A 19,319-nucleotide genomic window follows, 5' to 3' on the forward strand; every position below is an offset into this window, starting at 1 on the left:
TTATTTAACAGCTCACTAAGCCTTTTACAGTCATGATTTAGTTCTTAATGAGTTTAACAGACTTATCACTCATTTCTTTGTGAACCTGCAATACAAAAATGTGTTTGGTTTTCTTATTGCCTTGACATTCCTATAATTACTCTATTCTGTATCTTTATCAACTGCTGTACTACTGTGATTTTAAACTGAGGCCTGTTAAGCCTCCTCATGACACCTGGTTGAAGAACATTATTAAATGTATGTTAACACATCAATCAGTGCTGAAGGCTGATACTGATTGTACATGCATTACTGAGGTTGTGTTTTCAGGTAAATAAAAATAATTAAGTATTTAGTTTGTGTCCTTTTATTAAGCATCTTTATTAACCTGCTTCAAATTTTTGTTTTTGTTTTATCCTTGGGTTGAAAAATGAGTTGGACCGCTAAAAATGCAGAGAAGCAAAAGTTTCAGGTTAATTTTTTTTTGGGGGGGGGGGAAATATGTTCATCAGAAAATTCATCTTTATATCTGCACAACCATATTTCAGAGATTAGATGCAGCCTAACTTTATGACCCGTTTCAGATTAACAGTCACCTCAAGGTTCTGTGCTGGGGCCTCTGCTCTTCCTCCTCTATCTGCTCCCTCTTCAGCACATCCTGAGCTCCTTCAAAGGAATCTCCTACCATCTTTATGCAGATGACATCCAACTGTGCATCTCCTTTAAGCTCCATGAGATGTCTAAGCTGCAGCTGTTACACACCTGCTTAGACTGTTAAAACCTGGATGGCTGGGAGCTTTCTACAGCTGAATGAAGATAAGACTGAGATCCTCATCTGTGCCCCAGACAAGCTGGTTCCCAAAGTCGGAGACTCTCTTGGTCAGCTTGCTTCCCACACCAAACCTTCCGTCAGGAATCTTGGTGTGACCTTTGACCCAGCTCTCACCCTGGATTCTCATGTCAGTTCTCTTGTTCACTCTTCCTTCTTCCATCTCAGGAACATTGCTAAGCTGAGTCCCATTCTGTCCCGCTCTGAACTTGAGACAGTTATCCACACCTTCATCTCCTCACGCTTAGACTACTGTAACTTTCTTTTCACGTGTCTGAGCAGAACCTCCCTGAACGTCTACAGGTGGTTCAGAATGCCTGTGCTCGGCTTCTGACCAAGTCCTCCAAACACACCCACATCATCCCGCTTCTCCTCCAGCTTCACTGGCTGCTAGTCAACTTCAGGGTTCATTTCAAGATCCTGGTTCTGGTCTTTAGGGCCTTACATGGACAAGCACCATCTTACATTGGTGATCTTCTTAGTCCCTACACCCCCAGCAGGTCCCTGAGGTCCAGTGATCAAAGCTTACTGGTTGTGCAGCACCAGGCTAAAGACCAAAGGTGACAGATCATTTGCTGCTGTGACCCCCAGACTCTGTTACTCTCTCCCCCTGAGCCTGAGATCAGTGGACTCAGTGGTCTCCTTTAAAAAGCAGCTGAAGATTCACCTGTTCAAGCTGGCTTTTGTATGACCTTCTTCACCACTCTCTCTTTATTCTGCTCTCCCCACCTATTCCACCTTCCTCAGGATCCACTGATTTCCCTCTTACCTATTTACTCACTCTCTTTCTTTACATTTTTCTTTTAAATCCCAATTGCCTATTTTTGCTCATTTTAAATATATTTTTAAACATTTTCTAAATGCTTTTTTATATTTTAACTTTTTTTTGTTGTTTTTGTGAAGCGCCTCGTGTTTTTTATCTTGAGAGGCGCTATAGAAATGATATTTTCTTCTTCTTCTTCTCAAAATGTGCTGGTCAGTTCCAGCCATGAAGATCTCTGAATTCATCACATCTGTTCTGGGATGATTTTTTTTTTTTTCACTTAACTGTGTCCTGCTGTGAGGCAGCTGTGTAGCAGTTAATGTTATCTGAATGCCAAAAAGAAAACGTGCACATCGACTTTCACATATGAAGCATTAGGATATTTGAAATTATGCTCCGGACTCAAGAATTGTCTCTGCTGTTAAACACTTTGGGTCAGGATCCTGAGATAATCTCCAGAAATCAGTCAAATGATTGCACACTGTATTATCCTACTTTACTTATTACAGGAAAAGAGAATTGGTTGTTAATCCTTATGTGGTCATACTCATTAATGCCATTAACACTGTGTACAGGTGCTGGCCAGTAAATTAGAATATCATCAAAAGGTTGAAAATATTTCAGTAATTCCATTCAAAACGTGAAACTTGTACATTATATTCATGTAATGCACACAGACCAATGTATTTCCAATGTTCATTACATTTAAATTTGATATTCATAAGTGACAACTAATGAAAACTCCAAATTTGGTATCTCAAAAAATTAGAATATTCTGAAAAGGCTGAATATAGAAGACACCTGCTGCCACTCTAATCAGCTGATTTACTCAAAACACCTGCAAAGGCCTTTAAAAGGTCCCTCAGTCTTGTTTTGAAGGCACCACAATCATGGGGAAGACTTCTGACTTAACAGCTGTCCAAAAGACAATCATTGACACCTTGCACAAGGAGGGCAAGACACAAAAGGTGATTGCTAAAGAAGCTGGCTGTTCGCAGAGCTCTGTGTCCAAGCACATTAACAGACAGGCGAAGGGACGGAAAAAATGTGGTAGAAAAAAGTGTACAAGCTCTAGGGATAACCGCACCCTGCAGAGAATTGTGACGACAAACCCATTCAAAAATGTGGGGGAGATCCACAAAGAGTGGACTGCAGCTGGAGTCAGCGCTTCAAGAACCACCACGAGGAGACTCATGAAAGACATGGGATTCAGGTGTCGCATTCCGTGTGTCAAGCCACTCTTGAACATGAAACAGCGCAAGAAGCGTCTCGCCTGGGCCAAGGACAAAAAGGACTGGACTGATGCTGAGTGGTCCAAAGTTATGTTTTCTGATGAAAGCAAGTTCTGCATTTCCTTTGGAAATCAAGGACCCAGAGTCTGGAGGAAGAGCGGAGAAGCACAGAATCCACGTTGCATGAGGTCCAGTGTAAAGTTTCCACCGTCAGTGATGGTGTGGGGTGCCATGTCATCTGCCGGTGTTGGCCCACTCTGTTTCCTGAGGTCCAGGGTCAATGCAGCCGTCTACCAGGAAGTTTTAGAGCACTTCATGCTTCCTGCTGCTGACCAACTTTATGGGGATGCAGACTTCACCTTTCAACAGGACTTGGCACCTGCACACAGTGCCAAAACCACCAGCACCTGGTTCAAGGACCATGGTATCCCTGTCCTTGATTGGCCAGCAAACTCGCCTGACCTTAACCCCATAGAAAATCTATGGGGTATTGTGAAGCGGAGGATGCAATACGCTAGACCCAACAATGCAGAGGAGCTGAAGACGACTATCAGAGCAACCTGGGCTCTCATAACACCTGAGCAGTGCCACAGACTGATCGAGTCCATGCCACGCCGCATTACTGCAGTTATTGAGGCAAAAGGAGCCCCGACTAAGTATTGAGTGCTATACATGCACATTCTTTTCATGTTCATTCTTTTCAGTTGGCCAACATTAGAGAAACAAACATTTTTTCATTGGCCTTTAGAATATTCTAATTTTCTGAGATACCAGATTTGATGTTTTCATTGGTTGTCACCTATAAATATCAAAATTAAACGTAATAAACATCGGAAATACATTGGTCTGTGTGCATTGCATGAATATAATGTACAAGTTTCACGTTTTGAATGGAATTACTGAAATATTTTCAACCTTTTGATGATATTCTAATTTACTGGCCAGCACCTGTATACTCCAGTCCACAAAAGGAGGTGTAACAAATTTAGCAAAAGTTCTTTGGAAGGAGGGCTAAATGTTGTAACCAAAAGATGAGTCAGTTTTATTTATATAGCACATTGCTGGGCTGAGCAGCCAACCTCATGCATCCTATAGTCCTCTGTGTAGAATTAAACAGAATGAGTGGAGGGCCAGGCAAGCACATTTCATACACAGAGGCAATCCAATGTACTTTCCATCAACAATAATGGCAAGATCATTAAAATCAATGTGACAGAAAATACTATTTAAAATTTCAAAAGAAGCTAAGTTCTAGCTAAGGGGTGAGCAAGTACACCAGTCAAAAGACAATTGCAATACTCCAGCCTGCTTTAGATGAACACATGAATGAGTTTCTCTAGGTCTTGTCTGGACAGGAGGCCCCTGAGTCATGCTATTTGATGAAAATGATCAAACGCTGATCTAGCTATTGCCTTAATGTGACCAGTGAAGCTCAGGTCTGAATCAATTACAGCATCACGATTTCTAACCTGTCTTTGTCTTTATTCCTCTGGAGCTGAGCTGAGCAATAACCTCTGTCCTATCTTTCTTATTTCCAAAGACAATAACTTCAGTATTGTCCTTGTTTAACTGGAGGAAGTTTGATTGCATCCAATCCTTAATTTGCTCCAAACACTGACAGAGTGAATCTAAAGGACCACAGTCACTTGGTGATAGAGCTAGGTAGATCTGGGTGTCATCTGCATAACCATGATAGGCAATATTGTTATTTTTTATGACCTGACCTAGGGGGAGCATGTAAAGAGTGAAGAGCAGTGGTCCAAGTATTGAGCCCACATGTCATGGTGATCAGCTTTGATTAGTGATCACTAATAGAAACATCACCCCTGTCTTCAAGATAAGATTGGAACCAACTACGGACTACAGTGCTGTGCCTGAAAGTCCCACCCAGGTTAAGAGCCTATCAAGAAAGATGTTGTGGTCCACAGGATCAAAAGCTGCAGTGAGATCGAGCATCATCAGGACAGATGTATTTTTTCTGAATCTGTATTTAGATGAATACCATTTAATACTTTAAAGTCTCAGTGATGTGGTGTTGTCTAAAGCCTGACTGGAAACTATCTAGCAGGTTGTTTGTCTCCAAAAAGCTGTTCATCTGGATCTTAACAGCTTTTTCAAAAATTTTCACAATGATGATGACTGCTGCAACAAAAGAGGACAGGACGAAGATTTTCCCATCTTTTTGTTTGACAAACCAAGTCCTGGAAGTAGTGGGAAAAGTAAAATATTTGGGATGCATTCTTTTTGTGATGATGAGGATATAAAAAGGCAGCACTATAAGATGTACATGCAGGCTAACACTGGCACGTAGCTTTGGTATGTGCACAGACAATGTTAAAGTGGCCCCTTTTTGTTCTTTTTGCACTCCTTTCTGTACGTCCCAAGTGTGGAGTAATTATAGAAAGGCAGCTATAAAAAAGTTACAAGTGGCTTATCAGGACTCATTATCCTGCTGAGGATCCCACGATGGACCTCAGCAAGCCAAATGTTTGTCACAACTTCATGCACTACTGCGGAACCACACACATAAGTTCATGCGCTGTTTGAATAGGACTGCTAACACTGTAGTCAGAGCTTTGTCAAGTATTACATACAGTGACACAAGGTATTCTTCTGGCTTTTTAAAATATTGGAACAAGTTACATGGTGTGTGATGGGAAATGTTATTGAAATGCTGTCCTTTTAAGCTGTTTTTATGGGCACTTTACTTTTATTTATTATTTTATCTTTGGCATTTTAGAGTATGATCAACTGTTTTGTCTGTAATAAAGTTTCATTGATTGATTGATTAATTGAAGGGGAGATTAGAGATTGGCCTGTAGTATTCAACACTAAGGGATCTAATTTCCTATTCTTTAGAAGAGGTTAAACAGTTTTCAATGATGCAGGAAAATACAGTTAACAATTTTCAGAACATCATCTTTTACGCAGCTAAAAACATTTTTGAAGAAGTTAGTTGACGGGGTGTCCAGACAGCAGGTAGATGAGTTTAAGGCCTTAAGAATGTTCTCCAGCGTTTTAGCACTAATCACACTGAAAGCTGGCCTTCTAGCCAGATTGTTGCTGTGTGGCCGTAGCTGTGGTCTGGTTGTGATAGCTGACGTGGAGGAATAAATGGTTGATCTGATGTTTGTGATTTTCTCATTGAAAAAGGATGCAAACTCGTTAAACTTAGTTTGGGATATCAGGGTTTAGCTGCGTTGGGAGATTACTTAACCTCTCAATAGTAGCAAACGGAAGATGGGGATTGTTCAAATGACCACTAATGACTTTGGAGAACAAGGCTTGCCTTGTCTTACTGAATTCAGGAATGTAAGTGCAGCTGCATTTGGAAGGTTTCATGGTGATCTGGTAGGTTACTGAATAGACGCTCAGCTTTGCTGCATGCTCTTTTTAAAAGAGAAAAAACTTTTGGAAAAGAGTAAAAAAGACAAGCACTCACACGTGCAGTGAGTTAAACTGTCCACCTGGTGACAGCATTTAGTGAAGATACAAACAGTTTCACCTGCTTTGAAAAGTAGATTTGCTTGATTTAAAATAAATTAAGAGGCAACAAAATATGCATTTCGTACATATGCGTTAATAATTTTAAACAAAATTACAAGAACGTGCATTTTGTGAGTTAGCCAAGTGTTTGGGATTTCTTTAGTTTATGTTGAAATGGGAGTCAGTAGAATCAAACGAGCTCTTGACAGGTTTCGTTGAGACTTGAACAACAAGTCGATCATCATCTGTCCGTGAATAAAATTCGCTTCCATTCCAGTGACGTGATCCCAGGTCCACGTTCTGTCTCTTTAACCAGCCGGCTCCACTCTGCTGCTGGTCCCTCCCATTCCTTCCAGTCGCCTCAGCGCTACTGGTCAGAGATGGGAGCGCAAACAGCAGCAGCAGCAGCATCACGTCCCGAGACACGAGACGAATCTGGAAGGAAATCACCAATAATACCTAACAGGTGCTCTGGAGAAGAAATGCGATAACGAACTCAGGCTGAATTCTTCCTAACCCAGGACCGTTTGGACCCGAGCGTAAGCGCTGCTCTGTTTCCCACTTTAACGAAGAAAAAAAAAATCATTTTTCTTTTATGGTACAAAGAGAATCAGCACCTGGGATTACAACCATCACCACAGGACCCGCTTTGGTTAGGAAACCTGGATTTAAACACAAAAGGCAGTAAATGAACCGAACTGGAACAAACACTTTATTTTCCATCCTTTTTTTGTTTTTGCACACCCCCGTGTCACCCCGCGTAAACGTAGCCTATTGTCATTGTGTCGAGGCGGATTTTTTATGTAGTCATTTTCCTGAACAAAGCACAAGAAAAACGTGTTTTGTTACATTTTGCTTGTCGCACGTTGGCTATTTCCCCTCCTGACTGAGCAGGCGGATTCTCGGTATCAGAATGGGATCGCTGCGACTGCGCAACCTTCCGCAAGTGTCAGCGACCAGGCTGTGTGTTTGTGTCCGGGATTCCTAAAACCCTCACATCAACAGACTTCCCCTGTTGTACTGGACGTGGCCATTGTTGTCTGCGGTGACACACTGGCGTACTGGACTCAGAGGGTGTCAAACGGTGCGCGGTTGGCACCCCCCACCCCCCACTTGTGTCTGAACCAGGGTCTGGAAATAAATTAAGCACAATATGGTGGAGCCGGTGGGATTCATAGAGGCTTGGAAGGCACAGTTCCCAGAGTCAGAACCCCCCAAGATGGAGCTGAGGTCTGTTGTGGGCATTGAGCAGGAGCTGGAGAAGTGCAAAGCATCGATTCGACGCCTGGAGCAGGAGGTGAACAAGGAGCGCTTCCGCATGATCTACCTGCAGACCCTTCTGGCCAAAGAAAGGAAAAGCTACGACAAACAGCGATGGGGCTTCAGGAAGACCCCTCTGAATGAAGGGGTGGACCCTGCAGCCGTGCAGGGGGCCGAGTCCCAGTCCCAGCAGCCCCACATGCAGGAGACCGGTGGAGTTGGCATAGCTGGTGGATATGTTGGTGTTAGCGGCGTTGTCGGGGATAGAAGTCGTTATCAGCCGCTTGGTGATGGCAGGTCTAAACCCAGACCCCCCCCAGCCAGAAAATCCGCTTCCCATGGAGATGGCTTGGAGTCAGCCTTTGAAACACCTCAGCAAGCTGAGTCAACATCCTGCGACAACCTGGATGGCCTTTCTCCATCTAAGCAGAGAGTCGGCATGTCCGTATCGCCACGCAGGCCTGCCCTTCCACCCCCAGACAAGGAACTGCCTTCTGACCCCAAGGACAAGCTGGGGATGGGACTTGGTGTGGCAGCATTAAGGTCCAACTTTGAGAGGATCAAAAGGGCCAACTCTCACTCTGCAGGTGATGTAGCTAAGGGGCAGGAGAAGCAGCTGCCGCCACCTCCACCTCCATTTTACACCAACATGGAGTTCCATCATGAGAGGGGTTTAGTCAGAGTGAATGATCGAGAGGTCTCTGATAAGATCAGCTCCCTGGGCACACAGGCCATGCAGATAGAGCGAAAGAGGTCTCTCCACTCTCTCCCAGGGAATCTGGCAACGGTGGCAGGTGACCTCCGTGCCAGGCCTGTGTATAGAGGACGGTCTACCGAGAGCACCTGTGGCTACGATGCAGAATATGAAGATGGCGAGCCCAACCAGAGGCATTCAGGGAGGGCCAATGGAGGCAAACCCCCACCTCCTCCTTGGCAACCCTCTGAGTTCCAGGCTTATTCCAGTGTCTACGTTGGTGGGGTGATGATGGGTGAAGGTGGCAGTGGAGACAGTAGAGGAGGTGGCAGTGGGATCACAACGAGAGACCATGGAGGAGGTGACGATCACCTCCTGACATGGCCCCGTCGCTCCTACTCCCCGGGTAGCTTTGAAGACGCAGGTGGAGGTGGTGGCTATACGCCTGACTGCAGCTCCAATGAAAATCTGACCTCCAGCGAGGAGGATTTCTCCTCAGGCCAATCCAGCCATGTCTCACCAAGCCCAACCACAGCCTTTCGTCGAGGAGCTTTCAGAGATAAGAGCCGCTCGCCGTCCCAGAACTCCCAGAACTCTCAGCACTCCTATGACAGCAGCAGCCCGCCAACACCTCAGTCCCAGAAGCGTCACCACAGGCAGCAGGGAGGCCATGTGGTCATGTCCGAGGCCACTATTGTGAGTGTACGCAAGACCGGACAAATCTGGCCTCCTGCTGCTCATCATGACCGCATGCCCCATGGTAGAACATCCCATGACAACAGTTTCCATGGAGACCACATGGGTGAGTGGTGGCTGTCGCCTTTAATCTGTATTGTGCTGGGGTTCTAAGGATATTTCATAGTAAAAATCAAAATGGTCTGTGTGGGCGAGTGACTGTAGTTTAGTCATTCTTGAAGTATGTTTGCATTTTTAGACCATTCATCATGGAATGTGTCTTCTATTTTGAAACCACACAGTACCTGAATGTGTGTGTGTGTGCATGTGTGCGTGCGTGTGCGCGCACGTGTGTGTGTGTGTGCTCTATTACACATTGAAATTTGCGTCCTCTGCATGGCCTTGTGTGGGAACCAGATGAAAGATCCACCTCTGCTTATTCCTGGAATGTCAGTCTGGTGGGTGAACAATGAATGTGGTCAGTCTGGGTCGATCCTTTTGAGTCTGGCGTTTTCTCAGACGAGTCCTCCTGCTTTTTTATGCAATTTGATTTACAGGTTTCAGCTGGCTGCCTGCTCCACTTTTTCTGCTTCTGTAAAACAGTAAGAAAAACACGTTTTCCAAGAATGACGGCAACTGGACTTCTTTGGTTTCGGTTGCCTTCATCCGAACCTTTTGGATTAACCTAGATCAGGGATTCCCAAAGTGTGGTGCGCGCACCCCCGGGGGCGCGCGAGATGAAAAGTGTAATGGCTGCGGAGCTCAGAGAAGTCTGTCATATGTCACCATTAGCGTAGCCAGAAAACTCATTTGTGGGTGGGCCAAAGAAAAAGTAAATGGGCCCAATAAATGTAATTGAAAACAAGTATATTTTACTTGTGTGTGTGTGTATGTGTGTGTGTGTGTGTGTGTGTCCTCCACATGTGCCCTAACTTCATAATAACAATGCGCCGAGCTTCAGCACTCTGGCCTGCGCACGCCGATATGTTCCGTATTTTATCATTTTTAACGGTGTTGGAGAAATCTGAAGGTGGTGAGTCATTCTGGCAGATTGTAATTAACACCCTGTCTCATGCAGGTGTTCTGACATTGTAAACCTCACACACGCTGAAGATCTGAAGTTTAGAGTGCGTCTGTCAGAGGTCAGACGCGTTCCGGAACCACGGCTCACGGGTGCACAAGTGAGGAAAAAGCGTGTTCCATCCGCGAGACGCATCACCAAGCGGAAAGTGAATGCGTCAAGCATAAACCAAGCTTCGTGGAGCTGTGCCGCGCGCGCACACACACACACACACACACACACACAGATTCAATAAGTGCACGCTGCGCAAACTCCGGCGCGCCAGACTGATACCGTCAAACTGAAGGCAGAAATGAGCTCTGCCTCCTCTGTGATAAAAACTTTTAAGAGGTTTTATAACAACATTTTTCATTCCAGGTCAAATTAAGATATTAGCTTCTATTTTGGGATGATGTATTAAAGTCGGGTCCGCTCCAGCCAGTGACTCCGAACCTGCAGCATTTGTTATTCCAGTCCGCGTGGCAGCGGATCGCAGATTCAGCCACACCATAAAACAGCAATAAGTCGGTCTGAGGCAAAAGTGAACCTCATGGCTAAAGCTTTTTCCTTTTCCCCTATAGACATTTGATTACGCACCAGTAGGTGGCCAGTTCAGGTTCACGCAGAGCAGAAGGAAGGAGAGCGCTCTGGCCGCACAGGTTAAACGTTCCTACTTTAAGAAAACCGTTAAATTGCATTGTTTATGTGCTACCTGGGCACTCTAAATATTTATTTAAAATTAAATCAAAGGAAATTGTAATGGTATCGAATGCTTATTAATTACTATTTAAAAAATGAAAGTGATGGGGAAAAAGGTCGATCATATTTTTTTAACCCTGTCTGTTTAGCTTGACGTCTGATATCTCTATCTATCTATCTATCTGTCTATCTGTCTGTCTGTCTGTCTATATATAGCCGTGTGTGTGTGTGTGTGTGGGTGGGGGGGTGGGGGCGGGGGTGCGTCGACGTGGTCGGGGCATAGAAGGGGGTGCCTCGGCTAAATAAGTTTGGGAACCACTGACCTAGATGACTTTCACCAGTGGGAACACGTTTGCTTTTTCCTGAATCACAAGGTGACATTTTATCCAGGATTTAACCCTTCAAACTGTAATTTGCATTACACCCTGTCACCAAATTACAGCCTTTGACTCACGGTACCTTTGAGAGAACAGCTAGCAGGATGGTTGTGCAGCTTGGAGATACAATAGTGTGCTAACTGGGCTAACAGGCAGAAACCCAACAACAATGGAGTGTGTTGCTTTGGGAAAAGCACACTAGGAGGTCCTAGTTTAGGGTAATTACTCGCTAAAATTTCCATTGTTAGAAGTTGTGCGATCTTACAAGAGCTAAAACCAAACAACTGCTCTGGTAGGCAAGGGCGGAAATCCCATTTCAGGTTTGGGGGGAGGACAATAAACAGTAAAACTTCAGAGAGTAATTTTTGGGGGGACATGAAAAAAAATGCTCTCTACATACAACACTGTATGTCCTTATAAGAGACTGACCTGAGACTCTGTACCTGTGTCTGACAGGCTCTGGCTGCCTGTGCTCAAGTGACTGGACTTTGCCTAATGAAACCATTTAGAAACAATTTCATAGGCATTTCATTTCTTTCTTATAGATGTCTTTATCAAAATGCAAGTTTCTACTTACTTGACGTTCTGGAGCATTAAAAAAACAACCTGATGTCTGCTGTTTTTCGTTTCTCTGCCATTTCAACTGACCTGGTCTGCTGACAGTTGGACAGCAACACACAGACAGACGGGATATTGTCATTAGAACGGAGCTGGAGGATATTGATCAACAATAATATCTTGCCAATTTTGTACATCTCCATAAGCATCCTTTCTTTTTGTTTTCATTTCAATAACAAGACTGTGGCCTAAAACGGAATAAGCAGTTCAGAATAAAGATTTAAAAGCAGATCGTTAATAGTTGAAGCAACATGTCCTGAGATGACATGGCTATCAGCTGACCAGCAGCTACACGTGTGGACGGATGCAAAGCATTAATTTTAAGTACTAAAACACATCTAACTTTTTCACAACAAAGAGAGAGAACATAAATGTCAAATTAATTTTTTTTAAATCACATAACATGAAAGCTACTAAAATCCAAATAGTTCCATATTGATTTTAATGTATTTGAAATTTTCCTTCTAAATATGGCTAGAAAAAATAACAAACTTCAAATCAGCTTTCACAAGTCAAGTATCAAAATGACTGAAATCTCTTTAATAAATCATAGAAATGTTTGTAGGCTATTAGAGAATAACTCTGTAATATTTAATAACTTTATCTAAGTCCGACTGAACGAAAAGGTACACAAAATCTAAAAATATATTCTTGAAATATTTGTTTCACATTTACTTTACAAATACACTAAACATATACATACTCTATAGTTTATCTTTCAGTTTAATCGATCTCTCACTTTTCTCAGTTTTCATAGTGTTTTTGGGTCTGTGTGGCCAACGGGATCTTTGGCTCTATGTTTTACACTGAGAGCTTTGAGTAACGTGCCTCCACCACACATTTGCTGCAACCAGTTCATCCCTAAGCTGCACGGTGCATCTGCACTTTGACATATTGTAAACAACTGCAGAGCCTGGGGAAGACGGGACAAGAGCGGTTAAACGCTGTGGTATTCCATACATTCGACCAGTTAGTTTTGATTCTACCATATTCATCTGCTAAATAGGATGAAACGCGGACATTTTCATCGATCTATAAATGCTCTGCAGATTCCAGGGGCAGACCGTGAAAGCGTACGTGTCCGGAAAAAGGAACTTTTGATCACCTTAGTGAATGGAATAATAATAGCGGAATAATCCTGGAATGACCAGAGAACATGAAGTGACAACTTTTTTTTACTGTGGCGGTGGTGGTCTGTCATAAAGGGATCTCCAACCGGTGATCAAAATCTAAAGATAATCGGTGTCTATGTTTGACATTTATGACCACATTTGACACACATTTAAGTTTGTAGAACAAGTGTGTGATAAATGACTTACTGCTGGAAACCGCTGGCTTTGTGATTCCCGCCTCCTGTGAGCCTGCGGGCTGCTGTGAAGCTGTGAGCGAGGCAGAGCCGGCAGCCCCGCCCGTTGGAAACAGCGCGTGTGGACCGACCGTACCAACTTGAGGAATTGGGGGGGGGGGGGGAACTATAATTTCTCAACAATTAAAAACACATTGTTTTGTATTTGCTGACTAACTTTTACGTTGTGGTTTTAGAAGACAATACATGTTTACTGATAGCATTTATGTGTTTACAATAACTTTTGTGGGGGGGGGGGCAACTTTGTGTGAGGGGGGGGGGACGCATCCCCCCCGGTCCCCCCTAGGATCTCCGCCTATGCTGGTAGGTCAAATATTTGATGTAATTTTAAGACATGGAATGCTGTTTACTAAGAAGCGGTTTGTAGCAACTATGCACATTTTGGTGAGTTGTGTTTAAAGGCCCTCTGAAATGTAAGACTTTCAGTTTCCCTGTTTGACCAGACAGCCACCAGGGTTTTGGCATCAGATGATTACAACAGGGCTAGAAGGAGGTTAAACAGATTGTAGAAAAGAAGAAAAACAAAAGGACAGTTTTTGCAATACATTAATGGAAGCAGCATGAGTGTTATGCTGCTGCAACATGTGATTCATTACTGAGCACATTACTGTCATTCTTTGTTGCATTACTGTCTGCATCCCGTTGGCGCTCACAGGTCTTAGTGCATCTATAATTAATTCATTCAGATAAAACAAGAGACCCTGGTGGTACCTGCTAAAATGCCTTTCCATGCCGGATGGGATCATCAAAGTACCGTTGCATCCTGTTAGGATGTCCACTGCAGAAATACTCGCTGTGAAAAGTGAAAAACATCTTGCATCACCGGCAATTAAAAGACAAACGCCATAAATATTTTAAAGCAAAGGCAAATAATTAGCTCTGACAACAATCAAGAGCGTTGTTTTTTATGTTGTGACAAACCTAGAGAGGCGGTCTCTGGCTAGCTAATTCTCCAGCTGCTGTGTTTAGGATTATCACTGCACTGTCTCCCTCGTTTTGTTTTAACATGTTTTCCACAACAATGAGCCCTGCGGGAAGTTAGGCGAGCTGGAAAAGCACAGAAAGAGATGGGAGAAAGGGATGGGGAGGGGGTGATAGTGTTGCAGACAGTGATGCATTTAGTGGGATAATCTGGAATTTGAGCACAAGAGGTAAACCCCTGCAGGGTGGTTTGTGTTTTGGGTTAAGCTGAAGCCAGACGGACATGATGTTAACGTGGAAGTGGGTGATTTATGCACCATCTTTTTATACCCAGCTGTTTGTGTAGACTTTGTGTGTGTGTGTGTGTGTGTGTGTGTTGCCAGGAAAAGTAAAAGGGTGATTGTAAAGAAGGTAGAGCAAAGAGTGTGTTTTCGTGGGCAGCCGATGATGCTAATAAAGAGTGGGATGGCGTTGTGAGGAAGACTGAGGGAGGCAGAGTGCAAGTCAAAGCTGTCGTTTCTCGCTTCATCGCTCAGGGATGCGGGGGCTGCAAAGAGGCGCAGATGGGAAGAACTCTCCCGTTGTGTAACAGAAACACACCAGCTCGGGCTCACACACGAAAACACACATACTTGGTGTTTAACTTTCATACTTTTTAGGCTGCTTTACCTTCTTGTTTCATAGTTTGAGTTAGACTGTCCAGCCTATCTTGTTTTCCCCCTCTGTGATTTGAGATAAGCAGGTTTTTGTTGGGAATAAAGAAAAATGACAATGAAAGAAGAATCACTTTTCTTGAGATGTGTTCAGTCAGAGAAGGGGAGATTCCTGGAAAGTTCCAACTCGCATAAAAGAAAACGTTTGGAGCTAAAACCTTTCTGAATTCAACATACGGTCAAATTTGATTACTCATGCTGAGTTAAAGGGCTGACGAATCTTTTTTTTTATCACTGTGATGTGATTTTTTTTTCATATCCACGCACAGCTGGAATGCTGATTCTTAATAAACGTGGAGCAGGAGAGGAAAGAAGTCAGTGTAAACTGGCAGAGGTAGCAGTAGTCCAGGTAAGCTAGAATAGAAACCTGAAGGAGTTTAGCTGATAAATGTTGCAGCTCTCTCAGACCTGTCCAGTGAATCAAAAGCTGTAACCACAGCATCACCCGCAGGAAGTTTTATGGAGCTCCTGTGTTTGTTGAGAAAGGCAGCTTTCACTGCCTGCAGTAACCAATCATGTGTGAACAACCGTGGTAGGCTTCCCCACGTGAGATATCCATTCATTTATTTGAAGGAAAATCTGCTTCTGCACCAGTTAAAACCTTAAGCTTCTTGCCTCAGATGGCAGGAATATTGAAGAGCAACAGGCTTCAAATGGTACTTAGTAGGTAAATACTGGGACTGTTTGTATTTTTTAAATAACTCAGTCCAGATGTTTTAATGCATCAGAATCTTCAGCTAAATCCATATATTTGGAAGTACTCAGCTCTTCAGAAACCTGGTTTCTTGGGGACTTATTCAGATAAAATGTAGCTAACATCTCAGCATTTTTTAATTAATGATCACAGGCATGGGCATTAATGTAAAAACTCCTTCACTGTTCCAAGAACACAAATGGGTTCAATGCTTTCATAAAAGCAAAACTTCAGCTCAAAAGGTAGTTCAGATTTAGCTCTGCAGCTTCGTAATGAGGGCTGGCTCAAGTGTCACTGCAGCAGTGCGCCACATTGCATCGTGGGATCTTTTTCAGCCTTTGCCAGGTAAAATGTCTGAGACCATGTTCTCATTTGCAAACATGACCTGTCCCAAGATGCCTTGGAGGTAGAAAATGAAAAAATTTAATGTATGCATAAAGAGAAGAAAACTGATGACAAAGCATATAAGCGCTAACAGAACCATATTAAATAGGATAAAAGGCAGGCTCTAGAAAATTCTAAATCAGTAGTTGGAGAATGTTTGCAAGAATAGAGGAATACAGACAAATCTGTGTAAAAAAAAAAAAAAAAAGCTAACACAAGGGCACACACACAGCAGACCCACCGCTCAGTAGAGCGAGCAAACAGAGAAACTGCAGCAGGCTGGAGGGTTTTCCCTCCATCTTGATCACTAGAAGAATTGGAGTAGGACATTTTTTTAAAAGAGGCAAGCGACTCTGAGCCATATCGTTTCATATCGGCTCGTGACTCGCCGAGCCCGCTGGAGGTGCAGCCGAGACACGGCTGGATCCTAGTCAGTCACCTCGCAACTCAGCCATCAGCACATGTAGACACATGTCTACAGTACTATTAGACACTCATCAATACAGTTTACCAGCAAAAACTACTTTGATTTAGGTTTTCTCGCAACATTACTACCAAGTTATATTCACTTCAGATTAGCGCTTTTTGTTTTGACCTGCAGACAAACATCATTAGCAGCTGTTTCTGCATGTTTCTTAACACAATGCTTAATAAGAAAAATAGAAGTAAGTGAAACCGTGCCTTTCTTCATGGAAATCAAGTGTGTATGTGTGTGTGTGTTTATGCACGTGTGTGTGTGTGTGTGTGTGTGTTTGTGCAGGCGGCTCTGTCCTATAATGTGATTCAACATTTCCATCTGTGCAAGAACATAGCGAAGAGGCAGAAGAAAAGCATTACAGTTAGTCTGGTGTGGCACAGTGACCCCTTTCCAGACAGCCCAGGGAGGGACTGCAGCTCTTAAAACAAGTGAAAGAAAAAAGTCTCTTTCTGTTTTCAGTTGAGTGAACTTGGCAGGCAAAAGCAGCACACAGTAGCTACAGCCTTAAAGTTAAGCCCTGAGTGATGGAAGGAAAAGAGAGATGTATGTGAGGAGAAGATGAGGTGCAGTTAGAAGGAAAGTGGATCTGACTTTCTGATGTGAGCTAGTGCAGCTTGCTCAGATCTGTTCCACTGGCTCCAAACAATCCTTCATTTGTCCCTTTTTATGAATAAATACAGAAAAGTGATCATATTCATTCATTTCTGATTTACTTTAATTGGCTTATCTATAATTTGATTGAGTTTGACAAGAACTGGACTTTAATTATCATGTTTTTTAATGTCCTGAAATAAGTATTTTTTGTAAATTGACATTATAGAATTAAAATAAAAAAATGTTATTTGTCTTAATAAAAAACAAATTGTTGAACAGATGTTAAATGAGGCGTCAGTAAAATGTTTTAAATTGTTTCTTGGTTTCTAATTCGATTTAAGGCACAACTTTACCATGAAAATGGGGATTTTTCTATGTCCAAAAGTTTTATTTATTTACTTTTACTATTTTTACACCTTGGTTATTTATATCCATGCAGCATGAAATGCTATATAAGGACACTTGTGCAATATTTTTGTGCAGCCCTACCATGCATCATGCCACATTAAACAATCTAAAAAATTAATTGCATGGAAAAAAATTGAAGCAATGTTGCTAAGCTTTATAGCGAGGCTGCAAAAGATCATAGCTGACTAATTCACAAAATAACATATTTGGACGTTTTTGCCTGTTTAGTTTTTTTATGTAGGATGAATGATGTCTGCTAGCGTCAGTGCCCCACAATTCAGCAGTAAAAGCTCAGCCTGGCATCGGTGCTGGCGTGGTGTTGCCAGACCGACGGTGGAAATGAGGGTCCAGCAGCTTCAGTACTGCCCCAAAGAGAGTCAAACTGCCTGGCTTGGTTTTCTTGGGCTGGAGCAGCCAGTTTCAAACTGGCACTCTGCCACGGACATCTGTGTAAATGTAAAGCTTTGGGGGCAGCAGTAGCTCAACAAATTGAGCGGGTTGTCCAGTAATCGGAAGGTTGCAGGTTCGATCCTGGCTCCGGACAGAGAATTCTGCTGTTGTGTCCTTGGGCAAGACATTTAACCCACCCTGCCTGCTGGTGGTGGTCGGAGGGACCGGTGGCGCCAGTGCTTGGCAGCCTCGCCTCTGTCAGTCCGCCCCAGGGCAGCTGTGGCTACATCGTAGCTCATCACCATTAGTGTGTTAATGTGTGAGAAGTGCTTTGGAGTCCTGAGAGGCGCGATACAAGTGCGGGTCATTTATTTATCATTTGAGGCTATTTGTGTGTGTGTGTGTGTGTGTGTGTGTGCGCGTGTCCACTGTTTGTGAGGTTTGATATTGATGTGTGGAGGGTTTTTCTTTTGGACATTCGGCTTGATACGGAGGTTAGATGATGCAAACAAATCTAAACTGAAACACATTGGGGGTCTTCCTTGTTTCTGTTTATTTTTAAATTGTTTGTATGTGTTAATATTATTTTCTTTACCAAGCAGCCACTCCTGCAACCAACAAGCTTGTGACTAAAAAGAAGCAAATCTTGGAAACTCCCTTAATAAATTCTGGTGACTTTCCCCTCCCATTTGTTAACAGCCCCTCGCGTTTGAACGCTGTTTCATTTACAGAAGCAGTCATCTTAACTGGCCGCGGTGCAGTGTGAGTTAGCGTCCAGCCAAAACATCTCACCACAAAGCCTTTGGCCTCGTGGAGTACATGCTGGCTGCTGCTCTACAGATTCCAGCCTTGCTGTGAAGGTTGTTAACTGCACCCAGTTCTCTGACGGACCAGCGTAGTGTTGGGACTGAGATGGTTTCTGGTAGAGGAGGTGAAACTCAGAATGACTCACCCATAACTCTTAAGGTCGTACTTCTCCAACTGTGAAATATGTTTTTATTTTAGAAAGTATAACTTTAGTTGAATGGATTATACATTTTGACACAAAACTCACACGTCACTTATGTCCTGCATGTCCTGATAACTGGACAACAGATTTCAAAATAAAACCTTTTGTTTTGACTTATGTGAAAGTGAGGAAGGTTACCAGACCAGACGCTTGACGTGCTCATTCAAGTCACCTGACTATAGCCAAGTTTTCAGTAGGCGGAGTACCTACTGGCTGTCCTTAAGTTCACCTGACACAGCTAAATGACAGCAGCTAATTTGTATAACCCACCATCTCTGTCATTTTATTTGATGCTGAAGTAGAAAGGAATAATGTTGGACCCTAAATATATTTAAAACAGATTAACTTTCTTCTGTTGATTTTTAAATAAATATTTCTTTACGTCACAATATTTATTTTGACTGACTGTAAAACCACGTCTCATTTGTTTTCTAGACGTTAAGGGGTTAACGCTAGGGATGGATCGATATTTTGGTTGGTTGATATATTGGACCAATGTTTTGCACATCGGCCGATATTTCTTTTTAGTAGAGATAATTGAAGGTCAGGCACATCTGCGGGCAGCCCAGTGCTGCTGACAAATTATATTTACATTTACGTTCCTGAAAAACATCTGATTACAGTTTTTCTCAATTGCTAAAGCACAATTCCTGAAACCTTGCTCCCTTTTCTCAAAAGATTAAACACAAA

At 43.0% G+C, this 19,319-nt stretch overlaps 1 protein-coding gene across 1 annotated transcript in view; it reads left to right on the forward strand.

Annotated features, from left to right (window-relative positions):
* Positions 1-7,239: 7,239 nt before the first annotated feature.
* Positions 7,240-19,319, forward strand: part of bcr (BCR activator of RhoGEF and GTPase) — a 115,288-nt gene continuing 103,208 nt past the window's right edge. Inside the window, exon 1 of the mRNA XM_015977145.3 lies at positions 7,240-9,045. Coding sequence (XP_015832631.3) covers positions 7,443-9,045 — 1,603 coding nt within the window. The 5' untranslated portion in view covers positions 7,240-7,442. The remainder of the gene's footprint in view (positions 9,046-19,319) is intronic.

The sequence above is a fragment of the Nothobranchius furzeri genome, chromosome 6 (assembly GCF_043380555.1).
Source record: "Nothobranchius furzeri strain GRZ-AD chromosome 6, NfurGRZ-RIMD1, whole genome shotgun sequence".
Classification (NCBI taxonomy): Eukaryota; Metazoa; Chordata; class Actinopteri; order Cyprinodontiformes; family Nothobranchiidae; genus Nothobranchius; species Nothobranchius furzeri.